The 26,887-nt window shown below is 39.7% G+C and overlaps 1 protein-coding gene across 2 annotated transcripts in view; it reads left to right on the plus strand.

The window, feature by feature from the left end:
* The window catches only part of kiaa1328 (KIAA1328 ortholog), a 348,340-nt gene extending 321,867 nt beyond the window's left edge, over window positions 1-26,473 (plus strand). For both annotated transcript variants that reach the window (XM_039759112.1, XM_039759111.1), the window contains one exon: window positions 26,025-26,473. In XM_039759112.1, the coding sequence (XP_039615046.1) occupies window positions 26,025-26,223 (199 nt within the window). In that variant the 3' untranslated portion in view covers window positions 26,224-26,473. The remainder of the gene's footprint in view (window positions 1-26,024) is intronic.
* The last annotated feature ends 414 nt before the right edge of the window (window positions 26,474-26,887 follow it).

Here is a 26,887-nt window from a genome sequence, read left to right on the forward strand (position 1 = left end):
AAATGATAAATTCAGCTAGATGTAGCAACCTTACAAATTTGCCATATTTTATATATTTTTATATATATATATATATATATATATATATATATATATATATATATATATATATATAATTAGTTTCTGCACTCAGGTCCGTAGTTCAAAGTAACCCCCACAGTGTATATTGATTTTCTACCATATGAAGTAAAATTGAGTTTTGTTAAAGGTTTTTAGTTCACAGAATACAATTCTGATTCCTTGACAGTCATGTTAGGAGATCTTTGTCTGAATAGTTATCAGTAAGCTTGTGGAAACAAGTCCTTAGGGAGCAAAAGTTCATGTGCGCTTTAGGCTATTCATTGGAAATACTTTTTTTGTTTTTTTTTTTTTTTTTTTTTTGTTTTTAAGTTTCCCAACAATAGCAACAATTAAAGCAACGTTTTTTTAAAACTAAAGACCTGTGTACCATCATGCATGCAAAAATTTTTATTTCTCAGAAGTACTGCAAAAGCAAGAAAAACAAGAGTTATAATTAAGCAAGGAGTTTCACTTCCAAGAAAGAAAGAGTAAGTCTCGGATTATTAGCTGAAAAAATAGCTTACATTTCTCAAGGGCTATCCAGAAACACATGCTTGGTGGCGCGAGTTAAAAAATAAGTAGAAAATGTACTATTTGTGTACTAAAATTAAACTGAAAGAATAGCGACTTCACATTTTTTGTCTTTTCAGCACTTTAAATGTTTTTCTTCGTTAGGGGTCTTGTCAATAAGTATTTGTGTAATTTAAATGTTAATTGTGAAACAATATTGGCTTTTAGAAACGATACCACACTGTTGCCTTTGAGGGAGGATTGTGCTGATGTCTATGGAACTTTATATACTTAAATTCATTTCAACAGGAAAATTCTTAATGTTGCTAAAAGTGATGTATAATTTTTAAATGTATTATATGTTGTTCTGTCCCTTTGAAAGTTGATCTTTGACCCAAATGTCGAAAGTTTTTTATTTGTTACATGTTTAACTAATTACTGTTTGTGTGCCCATTTTTGTTTTATATAACTATCAAGAAGGAGCTCTCATTATTTTATTTTGTGTTAAGTACAACTCTATTGTTAATCACTTGCTTTTGACATTCCTTGGTTTTTTTTATTCACGTATGTGATTTTATTTTCCATCTCAGAAATATCCAGAACTTCATTCTGCACTAGTGATTCTAAAACTTTGAAACGCAGTTTTCTCTATCATCTCTCTGGTTATGTATGAAGCACTATGCTGTCTTAATTGTACCTGTATAATTTTAATATTTCATTTTATAGTAAAAAGAGACAGATTTAACACGTGTAAATTTAAAATAATTTTCTGGAATACAGTATAAGAAAAATAATAAGGCTTTTTTTATTAATAGCATCATCATTTGTGAAAGGCAGTTTCACAGCAATATGTGTTTATTACCCTGCAAAAGTGGATTACAGCGGTTTCTGACATGCCATCTGAGACAATAAACCATATTTCAGAGTTATGATGAGTAACACAAGAAAAGTCAGTTTACAACAGGGAAAGTAAGCCAAGGGCTGGCTTGTCTGCATATACAGCGTTAACAGAAATCAAGCATTTAAAATTTGGCTGCAGCAGACATCAGGCAATAGAAAGTGTGTGCATTCATAGCCATGAAAGTATTCTATTTATATTTACACAGTTTTTTCAAATGGTTCCACATTCAGACCATACTTTTGCATATACTGTGTTGTCTTCTGTAAAATTAGTTAGACATATTAAAGTAAACCTACATTCAATGTAAAAAACTATATTAAAAACTTCCTTTATAATGTTGATTGTTACCATTGTACTGTTTCCACCAGGACATTATTTGAATGTGATTGTAACGCATGCTGGATTCTGTCTGCGAATTATCAGGCCATGCAAAGTTTCTGTGTGAATTTTAAAGAGAGATTTTTTTTTAATGTATACTGTGAAATATACCCAACAGTTAAAGAAATAAATTATACAACAACAACAACATTTATTTATATAGCACATTTTCAGACAAAAAATGTAGCTCAAAGTGCTTTACAAAATGGAGAATAGAAAAATAGAAGACACAATAAAACATAAAAATAAGTCAACATTAATTAACATAGAATAAGTAAGGTCCGATGGCCAGGGTGGACAGAAAAAACAAAAAAAAATGTCCAGAGGCTGGAGAAAAAAAAATTTCATCTGTAGGGATTCCAGACCAAGAGACCGCCCAGTCCCCTCTGGGCAATCTACCTAACATAAATCAAACAGTCCTCTTTGTATTTAGGGTTCTCATGGAAGGACTTGATGATGATGGTCACGTAGACTTCTGGCTTTCAGTCCATCAATGTTGGAGCATCATGATGGTTTGAGTAGGTGGTGGCGCAGGCCGCCACCACAAAGAAACCGGAAAAAGAAACAGAAGAGAGAGTTGGGGTCAGTACGGATTTTGGAGCCACTATGAATAGTTATTATGATGAATTGAACATACAGAGTATCAGTATTAAGTTAAAGTGAAGTTAGGAGAAAGCCATGTTAAAGTAATGTGTTTTCAGCAGTTTTTAAAGTGCTCTACTGTATTAGCCTGGCGAATTCCTATTGGCAGGCTATTCCAGATTTTAGGTGCATAACAGCAGAAGGCCGCCTCACCACTTCTTTTAAGTTTAGCTTTTGGAATTCTAAGGAGACACTCATTTAAGTATCTAAGTTTACTATTTGGAATATAAGGTGTCAGACATTCCGATATATAAGATGGAGCGAGATTATTTAAGGCTTTATAAACCATAAGCAGTATTTTAAAGTCAATCCTGAATGACACAGGCAACCAGTGTAGTGACATCAAAACTGGAGAAATGTGTTTGGATTTTCTTTTCCTAGTTAGGATTCTAGCAGCTGCATTCTGCACTCGTTGCAAGTGATTTATGTCTTTTTGGGTAGTCCTGAGAGGAGTGCGTTACAGTAATCTAGTCTACTGAAAACAAAAGCGTGAATTAATTTCTCAGCATCTTTCAATGATATAAGAGGTCTAACTTTTGCTGTGTTTCTTCAGTGAAAAAATGCTGTCCTAGTGGTCTGATGAATATGCAATTTAAAATTCAGATTACAGTCAACAGGTACCCCTAAGTTTTTTACTTCCGTCTTAACTTTTAATCCTAATGCATCAAGTTTATTTCTGATAACCTCATTGAATCCATTATTGCCAATTACTAAAATTTCAGTTTTCTCTTTATTTAGTTTGAGAAAATTACTATTCATCCATTTAGAAATACCAGTAAGACATTGCGTTAGTGTATCGAGAGAGTCGGAGTCATCAGGTGCTATTGATAAGTTCACCTTTGTGTCATCAGCATAGCTGTGGTAGCTCACGTTGTAACCTGAGATAATCTGACCTAACGGAAGCATATAGATTAAGAACAGAAGCGGACCCAGGATAGAGCCTTGTGGAACACCATATAGAATATCATGCGTCATTGAGATGTGATTACCACAACTCACAAAGAATTTTCTACCTGCCAGGTAGGATTCAAACCAATTTAAGGCACTGCCAGAGAGGCCCACCCATTGACTAAGGAGATTTCTAAGAATATTGTGATCAATGGTGTCAAATGCGGCACTCAGATCTAAGAGGATGAGAACAGATAAATGGGCCTCTGTCTGCATTTACCATAAGTCATTTACTACTTTAACGAGTGCAGTTTCTGTGCTGTGATTTGTTCTGAAACCTGACTGAAATTTATCAAGAATAGCATGTTTATTGAGGTGGTCATTTAACTGCATAATGACTGCCTTCTCTAGAATTTTACTTAAGAAGGGCAGGTTAGAGATGGGTCTAAAATTTTCCAAAGCAGAGGGGTCAAGATTATTTTTATTGAGCAGGGGTTTAACTACAGCAGTCTTAAGACAGTCTGGGAAGACTCCCGTATCTAATGACAAATCTACTATGTCAAGAATATTGTCAATTAGCACGCCTGATACTTCTTTGAAAAACCTTGTTGGTATTAGGTCAAGGACACAGGTGGAGGGTTTTAGTTGAGAGATTATACTATGTAATTCAGGTAAATCTATCCTGGTGAAAGCATTTAATTTGTTTATAATGGAGTACCGGGGCTTTGGAGGTTCTGCAGTGTTGGGGAGATATACTATGATATCTCTAATATCATTCATTTTTTGATTGAAAAATACAGCAATACCACATCATTCACAAATTTATTCAATTAAAGTTACATGATCTCTCTATGTCTCTCTCTCTCTACAGTATATATATATATATATATATATATATATATATATATATATATATATATACTGTATGTAATTTATATAAAGGCTGAAGCTCCCTTTTAGAAGTTGTTGGCAGCATATTTTTACAGGACAGCTCACTAAAAGTCCACCCTCCTTATAAACCCAAGGATTTATTTAGAACATATGAAAGATGTTTGGTTGAAATTGGACCTAAGTGATATTAATGTTTGACGGCCACAACTATTGAACCTTGAAAAAGCAATAAAGCTTGGTGAGTCTTCGATAAATATTACATAGGCAAGGCATTAACATTCCATTGCTGTTTCTTCCGCCCCTTGCTTATTAGTGATTGTAACCGGCGGTGTAAAATACATTATTCATATTCGGCATGTCACTCAGTGATGGATTGCTGTTTGAGATGCTGTCTGTTAAATAAATCAACAAATAAAAATGCAAATGTTCACATTTCAACAGCGGCTCACCGGTGCCTCAAACGCAGAATGAAAAACTCCTAACAGATATTGACAGGCGGCTGGGAGAACAAATGAATATGACAGATTAACTTACAGGGGCTCAAGTTTTATGTTTCTTCCCTTTACCACTGTGATGCAAGTGCCACTACCCACATCACACTGTGACTAACAGTAAAAGTTTTTAAAGTTTAGTTTTCATAACTGTTATAATGATCAAGCTTCTATTCTTTCCCTCACTGGTGAGCATTTAAGTTAAACAAAACTTTCACATATTTATTTAATCTTGGGTAATGGGTAATTAAAGCATAAAGCACAGCCTAGTACACTGGGCCAGTTCTAGACAGGCATATTTAAGGGGGCAGACAGAAATGTGAAGGGGGCACATGGTGGCGATGGATGCTGGAAAGGGGTGGGGTGCTCTGGATAACTGTTTTTGTCATGTCATTGGATTGCACTTTGTCAGGCCCCTACCCTAAGACCTGTCCAACTTGGGTGTCCCACCTGAAGGCTAAGTTTCTGCTGGTGTAGCTCTTAGGGGCACTGAGGCACGTAAACCCCCTGACCACGATAAGGTGGTAATCCCTCAGGAGGAAAACATAAAAATAAAACAACAAAAAATAAAATATTCCTCATCAGATTATAACAACTAAAAACATGACATTTACCTTAATTGGATGGCCTATATCAAATATATTAGAACCCAACAATAACACTTCTCACTATTGCCAATATTAACAAAACTAAAAAGGGTAGGCCAAGTTATTAAAAAAAAATCAATTCACCAAGTCTTGAAAAATAAAACTGAAAAATAGAATAAAAAATAAAATAAAATATCCCTCCAGATCTTTACAACCAACAACATAAAGTTTATCTTTATTGGATGGCCAAATTCTCAAATAAATTTGCAAAATAAAGTAAGAATAAAATAAGACATCTCAATATAGGCAATATTTACAAAACTAAAAAGGGTTGGCATAGTAATTAAAACAAAAAACAATTCACCATGTCTTTTCCTACAATTCTCAGACTAGACTCAGAACAGATTTAGAACAGAACATTTTAACTTTTTGCTTCTTTTTTTGTCTTTTTGTCTTGTTTTAAGCTTGTTTGTTTTGTAAGCAACTGGACTCTCTGTTTGCAACTGGACAGCTCCACTCTCCTTTCTCCTCACTCCATTCTACAGTACAGCAACAGTCTCCCGTGTCTCTTTGCAGAAACTCTTCCAAATTCATCATATCCAAGTTATTTGTTATTGACTTCTCATGGGCCAAGATCACCAAATTAGTCTTTCTTTTGTGTAACATGATGTGACGATAGGGGGTTAGGACCCGTGACAAAGTGGAGAAGGAACTCTCACACGATGCTGAAGACACACCAATGACCAGGGCTGTTACATACAATTTATGCAACTCAGGAAAGGCTTCCTTGTACTCCTGCAGGAGTTTACACACAGTGGACAGGTCTGTTTCCTTTGAAAAATTTTGAGCAGCATCTGTTTTGCAACAATAACTTTATTTTTCAGACTTACAACATCTGCTACAGTGCCAGCCATCACAGCCAGAGGGTGCAACAGGGTGGGATCTAGAAATGCGCTAGATTTGGGTGCAAGACTAGATATGGCTCTCATCAGGTCAATCTTCTTGTATGAAAATCTAGTTTCCATTTCTGAAATGGCCCTGTCAAGGATGTTAAGCAAGGATCTTTTCAGAGACTGATGGGGGGAAATGGTAGGGTCACCAGAGTCTGTATGACCCAAGGTTGAGAGCACAATACTTTGACCCAGGTGTTTGCTCATTGTTCTCATTCTCTTTGTTAGATGTGACTCATCCTCAGCAGGAGATGACACTCCCCAACAGTCATCCTCACGGATGTTTTTTAAGGAGTTCAGTGCTGCACTAACAACCTCAGAAGCACTGCACAGATCAACTGACTGAGACTGTAGAAGAGCATTTGCTGGTTTCAAGACACCAAACACCCGCACTGGGAACTTTCCAATCTCAAAGAAGTGATGCCTCTTAATATGGCATAGCAGGCCTGATGCCTCAGTGCACAGGTCAACTGCAGCATCATAATCCTCTGTCATCACAGATAGGATACTAAGGATTTGTTTTTGATTGTCCACAGTGCACCTTGTCACCTCATAGTGGCTTGTCCATCTGATCTCAAGCAGCCTTTTTAGACAAGTAAGGTGCATCGTGTTTATGGAGCTCATAGTGGTGGTGAAAAACGTTGTAGAGTGAACTAGATAGGCAAAAAAATCTTTTTGCACACGGCTCACTCTGCATAGCATGCTCAAGCACTAAGTGCAGTTGGTGGTTGTAGCAGTGGATGTATGGGACATATCTGTCAACCTTCTTTGGGAGCAGAGCTTGTATCCCACCTCTTGTCTCGATCAAGTGCTGCTTTCCAGTTGTTAAAACCAGTTAAGGTAAAAACTACTGTACATCCCTCTCGTTAACGGTGCTGCCATATTTCCGACAGGGGAACAGAAGCATGCATCCCACACAACAGAGTACTCCAGCCATGGTTGTGTGCAGTACCAGGCAGGATTGAATGATCTTAATGTTGTACCACCTAATACACGTTTGGGGTAACTACCCAGTATTGGCTGGGATGGTGTATTGCCATTTAAGTCAATGGGTAGCTGAGCGGGTTGCTTTGGGGCAGCAATTGTTGGCAGAGGTACAGGAGAAGCAGTGCCTGTTGATGCCACAGGAGTAGACATGCTAGCTGCTGTCTCTGATGTACCAGTAGCAGCATCATTGCTACTGCTATTGGTACAGGCAGGAGCAGCGCCACACTTTTTAAAAGCTTGGGAAAAAGGATGCATCTCACAGCATTAACTTTCCCTTTGTGAACTGCTGGAAGCTGTGGTAGAAAGTGAATAAGCTTTACTAAAATCGCTGTGATTACATCAGTACTGTATATGAAACAAGAAAACTGTTGAGTGCCGAGTTGAAAGCTGGGGCAGGGCTTTGTGTCGGGGTCTGACAGACAGACACGGGTCCTCCAGTCGGCTCTATGCAGCAGCAGTGGTGCTTGTGGGATCGAGAAAGAAACACTTCTCTACCAGACTGAAACTGTGAAAAGAACAATGGACTAGTCCCCCATTGACTGTACAAATATAGATGTGTTTTTTAGTTGTTGTTAATTATTTCACGAGTCGCTATGATTTTGACGTAAGAGATTTGCTGCTTCCTCAAAGCCTCCCGCTGTTGCGCAGCTCATTTCGCTCTGCCCTGCCTACTGAGAAACCTGACACCGGGTCATTTGCATACTAACAGTGATTGGATGTTTAGCTGGGGGGAGGGTGAGTGGGGGATCTCTACGGAGTACTGTGTGAGCTGCAGACAGACAGAGCACAAAGGGAAAGAGCGAACAAGCGGTGAAACCTATCATCTCATTTGTGCCTTTTCCAGTGGATTTTTCAGCTACTGTAGTAAATCTTGTCCATATTCAGTTTGTGGGTAAACGATTATTTTCTTTCTCAACCTCTAAAAGTTTGATTTAAGGGGACAGGACGTTTGTTTAAGGGGGCATTGCCCCCTCTTGCCCCAGCGTAGAGCTGGCCCCGCTAGTACATATGCATTTTTATATAACACAGTACCACGTGCTTCTCAAAACCAGAGACCCAAGGTGGATGAATGTATCATTATGCTTTAGAAGAAATTATTTTCATTTGGTAGAGGTTGAGCCCCATGTGTATATTCTGATATTTAAGATTTGCATGTTCTCCATACGTGCACATTATTGTGTTTTGTGGTCACCATGATGTACTGCCATTCTTAGTAATATGGCTTACATTCATATTCTATTTGGTTTTAACCATAGAGATTTCACACAACCCTGAAAAAATTATGAAAAAATTTAATAATAGGTCAACTTGACCTATTTTAATCAAAATGCTTTCTTATCCTCTCTAAAAACTTGTTATATACTATGCACATAGTATATATGTTGTCAGGGATGCCAGGGGCCATGACCCGGCCGGGACGCCAGGAGGGACCGGAAGAGGGTCAGAGCCCTGCCTGGATCACGTGGGGTTTGCCTTCGGGTTGCTTTGGGGCCACGGGTCAGGGCATGGAAGCCCTTCCCTGTAGGAGCCCGTGGTCACCGCCAGGAGGCCCCAATGCCTTGGGACTTGTTTCCCAGCACTCCCGCCACACCAGGAAGTGCTGGGGGAAGACTTTGGAGGATGCCGGAGAGCAGCCGGAGGACAGCCGACACTTCCGCCACGCTGGGGCGTGGTCAGAGAAGGAATGCCGGGAACACCAGGTGCTCATCCGGGTCGTCTATAAAAGGGGCCGTCTCCATTCATTCAGGGCTGGAGTCGGGTGGAAGTAGGACGAAGCAAGAGGAGTGTGGAGGCGGCCCGAAGAAAGGCATTGTGGCCAGGAGTTTGAGGACTATTTGGGGTTTGTGCACGTGACTGGGTCTTTGTGACCATTATTATTGTGTAAATATTGTAAATAAACGTGTGGTGGTGTTTTAAACAAGATGTCCGCCTGTCTGTGCCCGGGTGACGTTCACATCTGGCGTAGTCGGCAGGATGCTCCGCCTGTTCCAAGGCGGGGACCTGTAGTCAAAAAATTTGTTGTGGACGACCCGGCGCAGCAGGGGACCCCACCCGCGTGCCGCGGGTGCTGCGTGCACACAGCCCGCGGGGTAAAGGAACCCCACGGACCGCCAGGGGTCCGCAGGAAGGCCATGTTTCCCTGAGGCGGGCAGGTGGCGTGCCTACAGAGTGCAGCGGTCTCCTACGAGCAGGCCGTTGCTGAAGGCGCCCGGGACCGCATGGCGTCCAAGAAAGGCCACGCCGAGGAAGTGTCCTCGGTTTGACGAGTCCGGAAGGTGAGTTCCCTGCCTAGCGGCAGCCGGCCCATAGGGACGGGCGTGTTTTCTCTTTGCAGGCAGGGACCTCCGGATCCACGTCGGTGGCAGGCGCATGCTGGTCTGCGGGGCTCCGGCAGCGTGGCGGCAGGCGCGGGGGCTGTGGAGGAGGAGACGCTGCAGCTCGAAGGCGCTGGCAACAGCAAGGCTGCCGGCAGGCACGTCGCCACCGCAGAAGGGGAGGCAAGATGGCCGCGGACCAGAAGTCCCTCCCCCTGACAGGCACGCGATTGGGCGGTGTGTCTTGCGGGCCCGCCGATGACTGCAGAGGCGGGACCAAGGAATGTCCATCACGGGCAGGGGAGACCCGATTGGGCGGAGGAGAAGGCCCACAGGAAGTGGCGGCGCTGGAGGCTGACAGAAAGGTAGGCTCCGGGCCGCTTCACTTCCCGTCTTTGCCGGCTGCTTTGGCGGAGCTGGGGGTGTCCCTTCAGCCCACCGGGCAGCGTGTGTTGCAGGTGCTTTGTAACCTCCGGGCTGAGGTGCTGGAACTGGAGAGGAAGGCGTTGGGCGCTGAGACTGTTTCGATCACCAACGGACGGCGCGACGCTGGAATCTCCAGCGAGGAGAGTTACAGCGAGGCGGTGAGTACAGCCGACTCCGTACAGCATACGGGAGGGTCTGCTGAAAAAGGCTGTGATGACAACGATCAGTTCCGAGTAAGCAGCCCTCCGACAGGAGGTGCAGCGCCGCGGCTGTATCGCTGGCGAGGGGAGTCGAGGGCGCTGAATGGACACGGGCTGCTAAGTGCCCGGGTCCTAGCGCCCTCCGCCCGAGTCGGCTGCGGTCTTACGCCGCACTATAGGGACGCAGACGGGACAGAGCGCCTTTTATTCCATAAGGAGTCTCAAACCGTCATGGCGTCCCAGAGTGAACGGAGGAATAAAGGGCTGGGTGCCGATTCCTCCGATATGAAGGGGACGCCGACGGGACAGGGGCTCGTGTTGGTTATCGGAGTCGCACACCGTCAAGGCGTCCAAGAGTGAAGGGAGGATTAAGCGGCTGGGTGCGCTTCCTCCAATATGGTGAGACAGCGTTGCTGGGTGCACGCGTATGGCTGGCTGCCCTCTGGGGAGCAGAGGGAATCCCTGAGGCAGGCAGAGAGAGCAGGCGGTGCCGGCGCCTCCATCATCGAGAGGGACACGGAAGCCGCGGAGAGGGTGCCGATCAGGCAAGTGCCGGGGTGATTGGAGGGGAACGCTGCCGTGCATGGCACGAGCTGGGTGCTTTGGCAGCGGTTCTGCCCCTGTGTTCTCTTTGTAGGGACGGACCCGGCGGGCTGAAGGAACCCTTCGTGGCGGAACAGCCCTCTGATGTCGGGCCGTCAGCGGAATGTTCTCTCTGCGGTCGCAGCTGCGCTCACAGCTGGAGGAGCCTACGGGGAGCAGTGGCTCGGACCAAAGGGCGCGGAGGTCTCGGAGGGGTGCCGATCGAGGAGGCCCCGGGTGTCGGTAAAGGGGAGCACAACCTGTGCGAGGCACAGGGATGCACCAAGGGCTGGTGCTCGGATTGTGTCTCCGCCCCTGTCCCTGCTAGGAGTGCGGGGCCGGACCCCGGCTATCCTCGAGTGGGGCCCGTTTCGGGGCTCTGCTGCCCTCGCGGGACGGGTCGCTCTTGCCCACGAGTGGTCTTCGCTGGCTGTGGGGCACTGTCAGGGATGCCAGGGGCCATGACCCGGCCGGGACGCCAGGAGGGACCGGAAGAGGGTCAGAGCCCTGCCTGGATCACGTGGGGTTTGCCTTCCGGGTTGCTTTGGGGGCCACGGGTCAAGGGCATGGAAGCCCTTCCCTGTAGGAGCCCGTGGTCACCGCCAGGAGGCGCCCCAATGCCTTGGGGACTTGTTTCCCCAGCACTCCCGCCACACCAGGAAGTGCTGGGGGGAAGACTTTGGAGGATGCCCGGAGAGCAGCCGGGAGGACAGCCGACACTTCCGCCACGCTGGGCGTGGTCAGAGAAGGAATGCCGGGAACACCAGGTGCTCATCCGGGTCGTCTATAAAAGGGGCCGTCTCCATTCATTCAGGGCTGGAGTCGGGTGGAAGTAGGGCGAAGCAAGAGGAGTGTGGAGGCGGCCCAAGAAAGGCATTGTGGCCAGGAGTTTGAGGACTATTTGGGGTTTGTGCACGTGACTGGGTCTTTGTGACCATTATTATTGTGTAAATATTGTAAATAAACGTGTGGTGGTGTTTTAAACAAGATGTCCGCCTGTCTGTGCCCGGGTGACGTTCACAATGTATATATGTTTTGTGTTTATGTTGAACTTCTTTTTTTATCCTAGATTTGTTCTGTTTGTATAATATGCTAAGCTTATAAGTAGAATTGTGGAGCATGGTGTATGCATAAGTGAAAGTGCAATTAATATGAATCAGATTGAATTTAATTGAATATGCTTTATCAGTTATGTGGAGTGCACCTGTACCAAAATCCTCTCAGTAGTATTACAGGGTATGTAGATTCTCACATCAATAAATATAGACTATATTCATTATAAATTACAGTATGCATTGGTTCCATAGAACTGTAAGCTGTGCCCAGTTATCGACTTCAGTTACATCTAATTAGCTGCAAGCTCAAGTGGAATTGAAGCTAGAAGTGACTTTGTTCCATGATGACAAGAGTTTGTGACCCCTGTTATAGAGCCTAATAGAATTTCAAAGCAGAAATTGCTTAGCGATTCAGTTGTGAGTTTTAAGAAAATCTCTAAACACTATGTGAAATGGGAGGCAGGGCAGTCTGATACCTAGAAACATTTTATAATGTGATTCATCTTTGAGTTAAAAATACAGGATATGAAACAGGGCTGGAAAATGATTACACTGAATAAATGTGCATTCAGATTTTGGCACGTACAGTACCCTTTTCAGCATTTAAAAATGCATTACAATGTATTGTATAATGTATCATTTTAAAGCAGTAGATAATCATGATATGCAGTAAAATATGGCAACATTCCTTCATGCAAACCTCTGAATCTTGAAAAATTAAACAGAATTCTTATTAAGAATCCTGTTAATGGTTTATTTCTATATAAATTTAGAAGAAAGGATGATAAATAATAATGAAAAAAGAGATGTAACTCATATGAATGTTTTCCTCACCATAATATTGGAGCGTAAACTTTTTAATCTCATGCTTTATATTTCCTTCAAGTAAACTGACAATGGAAAAAAGTTTATCCATTTTTCTCACTGTAATACCACCTTTGAAAATGTAATTTCTTACTTCATGACATATTTTTAAATTTTAAATGGCATCATCTTTCACATTGTATTCTTCTCCAACTTTGACATGCTTTGCCTAACAGAAATCTGGCAAAAAACAAACATTTTTAGATCTCTCATGGTGGCGACACCATCTGGATACATTTACTTCACAGAGCCTCTCAGCTCAAGACAAGGAATAGGAGTTAAAATAATTGTTAGAACTGAACTAAACATCAAAAGAATCCCAATTGACTGCTCATTGTCTTTCGAGTGTCTGGCTCTTAAGCTAATAACAAAATCAGGTCCTGTCTTACACATTGTTCAATGTCACCCCCCACCAAAATAACATGCATCTTTTTTTTTTTATCTGATCTGACTGAATTATTAACCCACTTAAGTTTCCTTTCGTAGAGAGTCACTCTTCTTGGCGATTTCAACATCCATATTAGATAGATAGATAGATAGTTACTTTATTAATCCCAATATTAACATTACTACATGTAAGCCGAGAAATTAATTCCTATCCTTACTGGACTGTTTTGACTTGGTGCAACATGTTGATTTTCCTACTCACTCTGGTCATATATTGGACTTGATCTGCACATCTGGTTTATATGTCAGCAACACTTATAGCAGTAATTTGGGACTCTCTGATCATAAAGCAGTACTTTTCACTGTCTCATTACCTCTCTATCATCTTACCTGTAAATGTACTGTAGTAACAGAAAAAATGGCAAAAAATCAGTGTAAAAATTACTTTATTCCTGTGGTTGTCTTGCACACCGAAAGGGGCATTGCAAGGTGGAAGAAAGTGACGTATTGGAAGGAGGAAGCTGGAGATGATTCTACCTGTACTACAAGTGTTTCATCTCGAGAAGCAGTTGATGTAGAGGGTACAGGATCTGTTGCAGGCTTCTCTACCTTCTTAAAGAATTGTTCCAGGCTAGTCTGGAAGGTTGATAATATCTTCAAAAATCTGACTATAGCATTACAAGGCATCCATAACAGCTCTGTAGACCTTACTGAATCTGTCATCGTTGGGGTCCTCAGCCTGAAATTTTGCCAACCCATCCTCTATCATAGAAAAACCTTCTGCCAAACCCTTGGTGGTAAATCTCTTGGGTTCTGGGGTTTCTATCTCTTGCTCTTCAATCAGTTGCTTCTCCAGCTAAATGAGGTCCTCAGCAGACAGCTCCTCTCCATGTGATGCAAGTAGTTCTGTGACATCCTCAGGCTCCACATCCAAATTAAGCTGTTTACCCATGGCAACAACCTTCTCTGTTACAGCCTCCACTGACTCCTCAAAGCCATGGAAGTCATACACAAACTGGGGGCACAGTTTTTTCCACACACCATTTAAGTTTGTTCGCCTAACTTCATCCCAGGCAAAAGCAATGTTTTGTACAGCATTGTAAAAGTTTTAAGACTTCCAAATGTCTTTGAGTGTCAGGTTCTTGTCTTTCTCAGTTGCATTAAGGGCCATAGTAAATGTCCTCCAGAGGTAGTAGGCCTTGAAAGAGGCAATGACACCTTGTTCCATGGGCTGTAAAAGGGCAGTGGTATTAGGTGGAAGGTAAACCACCTTGACATTAGGGTTAAAGTCACTCAAGTGGGCAGGGTGACCTGGGGCATTGTCTATCACTAGCAACACCTTAAAAGGTAGTCTCTTGCTAACACAGTAGTCCTTCACTGCTGGCACAAAATGGCTGGAAAACCACTCCTCAAAAATTTGAAGCGTCACCCATGCCTTCTTGTTAGACCTCCAGACAACAGAAAGTTGACCCTTCCAAATGCCCTTTAGTGCCCTTGGATTCTCTGCCTGGTACACCAAAAGAAGCTTGAGTTTGAAGTCATCTACAGCATTCCCTCCAAGAAGCAAAGTTAGTGTCTCCTTGCGAGCTTTATGGCCTGGTGCTGTCTTCTTCTCCTTGGCAATATAGGTCCTGTTAGGCATACACTTCCAAAAATGGCCTGTCTCATCAGCATTAAACACTTGTTTAACACAGTAGCTCCCATCTTTAATTAATTCAGCCAACCTATTAGGAAATGTGTTTGTTGCTTTCTCATTCCCACTAGCAGCTTCACCCAGTAGCTTAAGGTAATGCAAGTTGGCACAAGCTTTGAAACGCATGAACCAGCCCCTACTAGCCACAAACTCTTCACTTTCACTTCTTTCCCACTTACCCAGATCTTTCACTTTTTATTGCCTGAAACAATCATTTAGCCTTCTCCTGAATCAACATTAGACTTACTGGTATACACCGCTGATTCTGGTCTTCCAGCCGCAAAATTAGCAATCTTTCCATCTCATTCATTATGCCACTTTGCTGTTTAGTAATCACAGTCAATTTCATAGGGGCTGATCCCTTTACATGCTCTAGGATATGGTCTTTATCCTTGATAATTGTTGCTACGGTACAACGACTAAGGCTTAGCGCATGGCAGATGTTCGTCGCTGATTCTCCTTATCTCTTTAAAATATCTAATTTCACTTCCATCGTGATGGCTTTCCTCTTCTTCAAAGCACTACCATCTGAAGACTCTGACTTTCATTTAGAAGCCATGATAAGAGCCAAAAAGTCGGCAGTATACACTTGTGCCGCACTCAACCAAACTACCTGTAGTTCGCCGGCTCCCTCATTCATACACCGCGTATTTTCGCTGCATGCAACCAAACTACTGTAATTTGCCGTAAATCTGTAAGTATGACGCTAACAGCGTAATCCGAAACACTCACGTTTCAATTTTTTTTTTTTTTAATTTTTATGGGAGTGCGCATCGTAAACTCGAAACGTCGTATGTTGTGACGTTGTAACCCGAGGACTCACTGTATCTCTCCCTGTGTTCCTACTCCATCCAGCCCTTTTAAAAATTTTCACCAGTCGCCTCTGCATTTGTTAATGACCCACTTTGTAAGATGAGGCCAACTACCTGTGTACTGGACCCCATCCCCACCACACTTCTTAAATCCTGCATTCATGCCATAATTCCAACTGTTACAACAATAATAAATACATTATTTGACACTGGCTTTCTGCTAGCCACTTTTAAAATTGCTTCTGTAACCCCACTGTTAAAAAAAAAAAAAAAACCTCTGGTCTTGATGCTGACAATCATAACAATTTTCAGCCTATTTATCACTTACCTTTTCTGTCAAATGTTCTTGAGCGTGTTGTAGCCTCCTACCTCACCAATTACTTAGCAATAATAATAATAAATCTAATAATTTGAGGGAAGCCTTTCAGTTTGGTTTCAAGGCACAGCACAGCTGTGAAACTACTCTGCTTTGGATAACAAATGATTTGCTTATGGCAGCAGACTCTGGACAAGCCGGCATATTAATTTTGTTAGATCTTATTTCAGCATTTGACACTGTCAGACATTACATTCTGCTGTACCGAATCGAGAACATGATGGGTATTTCTGGCACAATGCCCCCGCCCCCAGTGGTTTAATTCCTGCCTGACTGACAGGCAAGAGTTTGTTGTTTGTTGTTGAGCATCAGTCACACAAGTGGTTCCTAAGGGCTCTGTCCTCAGCCCTCTCCTCTTCTGTATCTATATTCTTCCCCTTGGACATATCATTTGAAGCTATGGACTGGGTTATAATTTTTAAGCAGATGATAATCAACTCTATTTCAATGTTAAAAGTGATACTTCATCAGGGCTTTCTCAGCTCGCAACCTGCCTTAGTGAAATTAACACTAGAATTACCAAAGCTTACGAAAAAACTCGTAAATCCGAGTTCATCAAAAAATCATTTTTTTTTTAATTCAGTTTTCTTCTCTCAGTCGCGTTGACACTTGCCCCGATCTGACACTGCTGTTTTCAAATAAAGACGAGCTATAACAGAGGTGAACTCAGATCGGAGAAAGAGAACAGATGCCCGCTCCGAAAGAAACATCCACTCACATATAAGAACAACGCCGCTGCACCAGGCGTAAGAGCTATAGATTCTTCAGTATGCTAGCGACTCTCCACGCTAATGTTTAGACCTGGCAGTGCCATGCTGACACTTTAGTACGCAAGCAGTGGTACTACGAGAATGCAGTTAGACTTCATTTTTTGTCCACATACATCGTCAGATCTAAACATTATCATGGCGAATTACTCGCATGCTAAAGTGACTAAACCTGCAGGTGGAAGTCCCATTTTACTTTATGGTGCCAAGCAGTCTATTAGCCAGCGAAAACACTGTAAAGAAGCTGTCTGTTGTTACGGTCCTGCCTTTGTCCAGTCTGATAATGGTCACAGGACCTTGTATTTTTGATTGCCGGTACAACAAATAGTTCTAAGCAGGTGTCAACCGTAGTACCAATTGTGGTCATCGCTGCTCTTGTGAAAAGGATGTAGATAAACAGCATTAACACAGAGAGGCAGAGGCAAGTTCGTTGTACCACATGAACGTCACTGAGAGAATAAAAATGAATAATAAAAAAGAAAGCTCTACCTTTTACAAGTAGCCAAAATTTACACCTGGTGTTACAGACTCAAATCAAATGCATGTTTTTATTATATTTTAGTATTAATTATAATAGCAGCTCACTACTCAAAACGTGAAGCGCCGAGACTTGAACCGGCAACCTTTTGGTTGTAAGGCAGCAGTTCTTACCTCTGCACCATGCAAGAATACATATTAGCTTTCTGTCGATTGACATTTCAGCTTGGGTTTGTAACTCATTGACAGCAACATACAAATTGTTTTTTTGGTGTTTTTTTTTTTACTTTGGTTATGTGCTTGAATATAAGTGCATGTGTTTATTTCATATTTGGACTAAAGTCTTCACACATTATACACCATGTCATTATTAGTAAAACATGCAATATGTTTCTGCTTTAGTTTTGTGTTCAACATGTCTTGTGTTTCATTTCCTTTCATTGTACACTTACCCAGATCTTTGTAGACACGGAATACACATGAAATGCATGTATTCCAAATAACGATCCCTCACACACAGATAAGAAGCCTCCATCAAGGGGGGGAATGGGATAGCTTGCTGCTTGTGCTGATCAACAGATTTACAAAACAAAAGATGCTAATGGAGAGTAGTGATGGGTTGTTCTTGAACGATTCGTTCATTTTGAATGAATCTTTAATGTGACTCGGGATGAACGAGTCGTCTCGTTGGAGTGATTCGTTCAGTCGCACATGCGCATTTGTGCAACTTCCTATAGTTTCTGTATTGGAATTGATTCACCTGTTTTGAGTCTTCGGGTTTTTCGAGTCGTTCTTTCATCACGTGACAGCTCCATAAGCTTAACCAACTCAGTCAGAGCCAGAAACAGAATTGATTAGTTCATCTCTTGAGTCTTCGGGTTTGAGTCGTTCGTTCATCACATGACAGCCCCATAAGCTTAACCTATGCAGTCTGAGCCGGAAAGAGAATTGAACGAAATGACTCGAAAAATGATTCGTTCATTTTGCTGAACAAGACTCAAAGGTCCGTGTCGGTAAAATGATCCAAACTTCCCATCACTAATGGAGAGGTGCGAACGAATTTAAGGTGGGGCGGGATTACGAGTCTTTTCATAGGTTTCAGGGATGCTAGTGTTAAGAAAACGAGCTCCTTCTCAGTCACTCTTGACAGTGATCTCATCAGACCTTTTTCTAATGCAAGGAACCTTGGTGTCATTTTTGATTCATCCCTTTCTTATTCCGTCCACATAAACCACATTTAGAAATTTTCTTAGTTTCACCTCTGTAACATATCTCGTGTTCGCTCATTCCTTTCATTTTCTAATGCTGAGAAATTGTCCATTCTTTTATTACATCCCACATTGGTTATTGTAACTCCCTACTGGCAAGTGCCCCCTCTAATATTTTATCACAGCTTCAGTTGTTTCAAAACTCTGCTGTAAGGACCTGCAGCAGCGAGCACATAACACTCATCCTGGTTCACCTCCACTGGCTCCCTGTGTCTTACATAATTAACTTGCAAAATTTTGAATGGCCTGGCACCGGACTACAACAGCGAACTTCTCCATCATTTTCCTCCTGTTCGCCCACTAAGGTCCTTGGATTCTGGCAATTTTGTTGTGCCCTATACTAACTTACACCCTATGGGAGACAAGGCCTTTAGCTGTATAGCACCCAGACTTTGGAATGACATCCCTAAATTAATGAGATCAGCTGACTCCACTGATTCTTTTAAAAAAACAACTTAAAAATCATCTGTTCATGAAGGCTTTTAACTTAACCTGACATTCTGCCTACTCTTTCATTCTTCCTCTCTATTCAGATGTTCAGTATAATTTGTGTGTGTGTTATATCATAAATTATGTTTTTTGCTACACTTTCTTTTAGTATTGAATTTACTCTGGTTTATTGTCTTTTATTCTTTTTAATGCTTTTGTATAACCTGTATCTGTCTGATTCTATTTAGGAAACATCTGTATCTAATGTTACATATACCTGTTGTTTCTTTATGAGACTCTGTGAAGCGCCTTATAAATGAGCTATATAAATAAAATGTATTATTAGTAGTAGTAGTAGTATTATCCCAGATGCCCACAGAAGTCAACACTGCTTCTGTTCATGGTTACCATAAGGCTTCTTTTTTGCATAGTAAAATTTGGGGAGCAATTATGAATGTAACTTTATATTGCAGTGCTTGACAAAAGTTTGCAAAATTATCCTTTGTCCATGTGGTTATATGAGCTATTGATAAGTGACGATTCTTGATGCAGTGCTGTCTGAGGGATGTAATGAACACCTTAACTGGAAGGAGTAGCTGTCTGAGGGATTTAATGAACACCTTAACTGAAAGGAGCATTTGTGATACTTGTAGATACTTGATACTTGATTACATCTTGCCTGAAGAAGGGGCCTGAGTTGCCTCGAAAGCTTGCATATTGTAATCTTTTTAGTTAGCCAATAAAAGGTGTCATTTTGCTTGGCTTTTCTCTACATTCATAATGGCTAACACGGTACAACAACCTAGTACTACTGATACTTGTAGAGTAATTGTTTTTAAAAATAAATGGTTTAAGCACAGTTAGACTAATAGTTAACTAAGGTTATAGTGCAGTTGTGTAGCAGTTATAGAAAAATTTGAAATTAAAAAAAATAAATCAAGTCTGAGATATGTACAGTAGGTCAGTCATAACATTATGCTGAGTTTGTCTGTGGTGGAATATTAAAATAATGTTTGTTTAATGTCTGTTTCTTCCAGTAATATTTTTTTATTGTGAGAAAATAAAAAAAGTAATATTTTCATTTTGGCCAAAAATAAAATCAACCAAAAAATATTTTCTTCAAATCCTAAAGTGATGTCCAGATAACACAAATACTGCTATTTTGTGTGTATATACATTATGAGAGGTACTAGCTTTATTAAAGGAAGTCTATGAAACAGTCTATGAAAGCTTCCACACACAGCAATAAAAAATATCGCTAGCACACTAACTATATGAAGTCTTTAACTTACATTAGTTGACTGAAACACCATATTTGCTGTGCAAACCAACACCACTATCAAGAAACTTTGGCAAAGCCCACAGTTAAAATCATGTGTGGCCATTTGCTAGTCTCCATATTCTCACCACATTCCATTTCTGATTAGATTTTGTCAGTTCAACCCTCATGGTTAAGAGTGGCCCTGTAAGCAGTGACCCAAAATTAAGTGGTCCCAGCTTCTATGGTAAATTATCAGAAAATAGTTATGGTAACATACAACATGGATAGATGGAACTGATGCATAATAGTAAATTTAAAGCAGACAGTTGCATGTCATTACTCATCTAAGAAGAGGAAAGTGGCAGAAGACTTAATCCAGCAAATTATCACTTGTTGAAGATGGATTTGAAGAAAGGTGGTTTGTCTCTTTAGCTGTTGTGCCATAACCACCTGGCAATTCAAGAATTGTAAAAGTTGTTAAAAATGCTTTGGTATTCTCATAATACAGTGCCCCTACACCATGAAAAATCCCCTCCAGGACACACCCTCTTGGAGAAGTTTCAGCCACTGGCTCATTCCTTCTAAAAAGTACCTCTGGGGGTCTTTTCTGCCAACTGCCATCAGGCAATTCAGTGCTTTTTGGTTTTTTATTGATTGATTGATTGGCTGTATTATCTGTGAAAAAACCTGGAAAAAAATAACTTTTATCTAATTCCACAAAAATATCTTAAATGGACAGGACAACATTATTGGCAACTTTTAGAAGTTTAATTTTTAAGTAAACATACCTTTTATGAGTTCACGTGCCAGCAATATAAGAAGCACACATACAATTAGTTTGAATCGAGAAAAGTTGTTCCTTGTTCTGTAGATTTTTGTGTGTGTGTGTACCACAGAGAGAAAAGAGAAAGAAAAGACAAAGGATTGTCTGAGGAGGTGAGACAGAAATTTTTAACATAGCAGGGACAACCTCCTGGCATCGAGTTCATCTTCAGACTCCCCAGTGGTCCACCATGCTCAATGTTATTTAGTGCTTCAATCTCCCTTGACATGGATGCAAGAGAAAAATTAATGAAATCTTGCAATAAAGGATTCTTAAAATAGTGGTGAATGAAACAAAAGGTACAATAGTTTCAACCTCCATCTGTCACCGACATAATGAAAAGGCAGTCGGTGGTAGAAGCCTATTGCTGACCATGAAATATAAGAAAGCCCAGTTGTAGTGTGTAAAATCACACCTGAACATTCTAAAATCCTTCTGAGGGAATATTTTGTCTGTAGGTGAGGACAAATTAGAATTGTTTTTAAAAAATCACAACATTTCTTTGTTGACAGAAAACCAGTAGAAAATCAGGAGTTTCTCAGGGCATCTTGGGAGAGTAATATTGAACACTGTGTAAGAAACCTGGGTTGCTGTCAAAGATCATGAGTGTTCCAGCTGGACAATTACACAAAAAGCTCTTCATAAAGTGTCCAGGAAAAAGACGAAACACTGGGCTGTTTTGAAATGGCCTGCACTTGACTGTGAATCTAAATTTAACTGAACTCCTGTAGAGGGATCAGAAAGCTGCATTTGGGAGAATTGGAGCATTTTACAAAGAAACAGTGGTGCATACTGTCAAAGTAACCCTTATTTCCATGTCAACCTTATACCAGTATACAGAGAGAGAGAATGAACATTATTCTTTTTTATGTTGTGTTACCAAATAGTAAGTCTAGTGTAAGGATTTTGTCAAGGTAATTTTTCTGATGTCAGAAGATTTTTTAAGTTCTGAAAGTACTATAGTATCAAAATTCTGTGATATTAACAATGAAAAAAGTTAAAAAATGCCAATGTTTTTGGCATCCACTGTAACCAGCATTGTTCACTTAATATTTAACTGACACAATTCCCAACATCCTAACATGTAAATAAGGCCTTTTTAGCCCATTTTCCACAGTCACTGTCAAGACTATTGATCCAAAATAGATAAAAGAATGGCAGTGCACAGTCACTGGACTACTTACCATTCCATTATTTTATGAATTCCCGTTTAGGGTTAATTTGGGTTCTGCCTCTTTTATTCCTGCTGTAACATACCATTGTACACCTCTAGAGGTTAACCATAGAAAACATTTAAAAGTGGCTGTCTTTTTTTGTTGGCTGGCAATTGCCGATCATCAGAGTGTTGGGCTCCCTCAGGTGAGATGCTTGGGGTCCTGTTTGTGATGCCAAACTGTAGAACAGCAATAAATTAGGAGTACGCATTCCATAATGAAATGGCTAAAACTCCAGTTTGGATCAAAGTTTTTATTTTAATACTCTAAGAACTGAAACATGAGTAGAAACTTTATTTATACTATTCAGTCATTTTAAAGATATGTTGTAGATCTGTATTATACACTTAACATTGTTAAAACTAGGAAAAAAATACATTCTAGGCTCCAAACCCTCAAGGCCATTGGTACATTCATTTGTGACCATATAAACACACAAATCTCTCGCTCTCAATCTTGAGCTATTTAACTTTATTTCTTTTTCAAGCCTTTCCTTTAAAGTTAGTGGCTGGATCTATTTTATGCACTAAATACCACAGTAGAATCACCATAATTCAGTATGAATTCATTTTTTTTAGTTACTGTTGCTGTTTTAATAATTATACTACCCTTTTTGTTTAAATTATCCTCAAAATCCTAACTATGGTTATAGTACTATATTAAATGTTTTTTTCATCCTTTTAAAAACATTTATTGTTTGCTAGCACAATATTTGCATGTTTAACATTATTATATTTCACTGCCTTTAAATAGATACATTAGTATACATTTAAGTATATACATTAGCACCTTCAAGGTTTACAAATCCACTGTCCTGTAAATTTAGTAGTATTGTATGAAAGAGAAATTAATCGATTGATGTTGATCAGTCAATCAGCTAGTTAATCCCCCGCTTTGATTTTGACAATACCAGTAATCTGACATTATGGTAAGACTTCCTCTTTATTTTCCTTGCCTATCTTTGTGGTTTCAGGATTGTCATCTGTGAGACTTACAGATACTCAACTGCATGACATTCATTTAAAAAACAGAATAATACAATTTAATAATAAACTAAAGCTAAATAGAAAGGTGATAGTTGCATTCTATCCTTTCTGAAGAAATACAATAAGGACAATTGAGACAAAGAAACTAATGAGATGGAAAAGGTTGTTGCTTGCTCATTTAGAGATGTAAATGAAGCACATGTTTTTGTTTCATGATTTTACAACCTTTTTCATATACTGTAATATTTTTTAGGGTTCAACTGAAGGACTTGCAATGGAGTGCACTCCTTTGTCTTTGACACAAGGTTATTTGACAGTGTGTATGATATATATTTTTTTTCCTCCCTCTAAGTTCACTTTGGAATGTACGGTCATTGCTATGTCCTCTTCGTCTTCTCAGGAAAAGTATGATACAAACTGACATCATGCTAATGTGACATATAAATGTCTTATGTAAGAGATTAGGTACAAAGGTTCCCTTCTTGAAGTATGTCTTTTTTCGCAGTCTGGGTTAAGTCACTGCCAAAAAGCCAGATCATGGTAGAGGTGGTTAGACCTAGTGATTCTCCAAAATGTTCACAGCTATTCCAGAATGCCCAGCTCCAAAGAGAGAGAGAGAGAGACAGACAGACAGATATGTGAACACCTACAGTAGTTTATAGTAAAGGTGTAGCTTCATCAGAGTTCACTTCCAGATGCTGGTCTCAGTCTGCCCATATGTGCGTAAGTGTGAGCCTGTGGTCAGAAAGCTTAAAGTACATGTTCCTATGGTATCCTTTGTTCTGGTAAAGAATACCTTAAAAAACTTGAATTAGTCAAATCATTTGTCCAGAAACTTTTATAATCATAATACAAAATTCCACTTGTGTATCTTTCTTATCAATTCTATGTGTCTTAAAGGTAAGTGACTGAAAAACTCCTGAAATGTAGGGAAACCCTTATTGAAGCAAAACTGAGATATTTAACACGCACACAGTAGTGTTTTGTATGAGTGAGTTAAAAGACAGAATAGCTTTTATTACCATGAAGTACTGCCAGAGTCTCATCTTATGACACAAAGATGATAAAGACTTACAGTCTTTTGCTTTTCTTTCAACATTGATGCATAATTCGGAATGCTGCAGTGAGATAAAAATATAACTCAGTCCAATGACGTGTAAATAAACTGTGTAACTTAAACCACTAACCTGAATGTTTGGGTGTTATAGACCTATGGTATGCACAGGTATCTTACTTAAAAAGGCATCTATGCTATGGATCTATAACACAATAAAGCAGCTGAAAGCTTTATGCAGATAATAATTTGCCATTTATATGTGAAGTTCAAAATGTGTTTGGGCTTATATATGAAATGTCAAAAAATGTTGTTATGAAAACACTGCACCACTGCAAGACATAGTCTGGTAATATTCCTTCAAATTTCAGGTTTTTAGAAAGTGCTTAACTCAATCTGATGAGCTGTGCAAAAATTCAAAAATATGCACTGCTAGTCTATCCCCATGTGCAAATGTGAAAGAAACAGCACTCTGTCAATACACAGAGCAGCCCGACCTGAGTCCAAATCAAGGTCTTTTTCAGTCAGTCATTTGAGTTATGATGTAAACCAAAAGTAGTTTTTGATTAAGACTATAGAAATATTTAAAAAGTTTTATTTTGATACAATACAACAGATCTGACTAAGCAACTGTCCACAGCGGTTTGGCAGTGTATACTTAAAAGTGAATGAATATTATTGGAGATTATTCTCTTCCTTTTAAAGGTGATCTTGAGCAACCATAATAGAGTTAAAAATGATGAAAAAAATAAGGCGAATGGCACCTATTCAATAGTGAGATCAAGACTAAATAGAATGAAATTTGTTAAAAGTAAATTTTACACACATATAAAACAATATTTGTTCTAACGAAGAATATTTTAAAGATTCAGCCTGCTACCATGATGTCTTGATTTGACATTATTCAAATGTGCAAAATGATTAGTAAATTATGAGCTTTGTCAAGTTAAATATCCTTTTTGTGTTAGAATTTTCTTATTTTTCTATAATACATGTTACATCACTTTACATTGCCTAAAATGATATCTAATCTAATGTAATAACATTTAGGGAAGAAGAAATGCCAATATGATGTCACAATGAGCTGACTAAATCAAACATGTAACCATGAATGAGTTGATACATTTTCATTCTGTTTAAAAAAAGAAAGTGGATCAAAAATTAAAATAGGTCATGTGTTTTTAGTTGTTATTAAAATGAAAGTTAAAATCATCACTGAAACGGATAACTTCATATTTACTATAGCTGATATGTATTGATTTCATCATAACATAATGCTTGAATATAATTTTAACTGTTGTGTGTTTTGTATTAAAGTGCATCAGGTATCTGCATGTCTTAGAATATATATTTTTGAGAGAGCCTTTACTATTTGATATACTTGATATTGCGAATACATGGTTGTCATATATTGAAATAAAATGAACAACAGATAGTACCTCTCAGATACTACTAAAACATTAGGATGTACTTTATTAGGTGGACACCATCTGTATATGCTTTCACACATGCAGTATAGCGAGAGTTTTTTTTTTTTAATGTAGAACATCATTGTAATTGACAGACATACTGTAAGGGAGTTGCTTCAGGTCATACAGTGAGTTTTTACTTTACTCACTTGTGGTTTTCAGTGTCCTCTGTCTCTTGATCATATCTGCTTGTTTTAGATATGCTTCATGTGGCTATTGGTGAGTGTATTTTCATAATCTGGCTGACCTTGATATAATATTGCTCTTCTTTTCTCTTCTAGTTGTGACACATCACTTATTGAGTTACTAAACTCATTGAGTCCTATTTCCAAATCTGTCCAAAGAAGGACTGTAGCTGCACAACCACCCATGGAAGGCTCTGGGTGTATCTCCTCCGCTCCAAGATTCCTACACGAAGAGGAAGATGAGACAGATTTTCAGGAGAGCCAAATCTTGGAAGATATCTTCTTTATTTGCTGATGGGTAGCTTGTGATTTCCCCAACAGTAAAAAAAAAATCTCTTTTTTTAATAAATCATAATAAATAACATAAAGCAATGTTATCTATTCTTCAGTATCCATCATTTAGTTAATTGAAAGAGTGCTATCCTTTTTCAGGTGCTTATTATGTAACCTCAAGGACTCTTTAAAATCATAGCTGTAAGTACAGAAAGATACTTCCAATCTGACTGTTTAGAGATTGGACCAAGATAAATTTATTTTCTAATGGACAATTTTTGTTTCCTTCAGTACTTAGTTTTTTTGGAACGTAATCAGCTTTATTAAACTGGGGACTGCCCATTTGTTGACCAGCTCCTCAAATCTCAACTTATTTCCAAAAGCATTAATGTTCATATGGGCTTGAAAGCCATTAAATTCAATGTAGAATAAAGGTGAATGCACTTCAGTTTCACAAAAGTTTGAAATGTAGTAGAGCTCTCCATCAGTATATCTTTTATATTATACCTTCAACATTTAATACAATTTTCTTAATAGTAATAGATCATGGATTTTAATATTATGATTCTGTATTAATTAAAACTTTATGTAATAATATTTTACAATGTTAATTTTTATTCTGTTGTAAGAACTGTTTTTTGTTCTTTGCTGACTAATGAAATTAAAAATAGTGACATTAAATGCTT

The sequence above is a fragment of the Polypterus senegalus genome, chromosome 7 (assembly GCF_016835505.1).
Source record: "Polypterus senegalus isolate Bchr_013 chromosome 7, ASM1683550v1, whole genome shotgun sequence".
NCBI classification, from domain to species: domain Eukaryota; kingdom Metazoa; phylum Chordata; class Cladistia; order Polypteriformes; family Polypteridae; genus Polypterus; species Polypterus senegalus.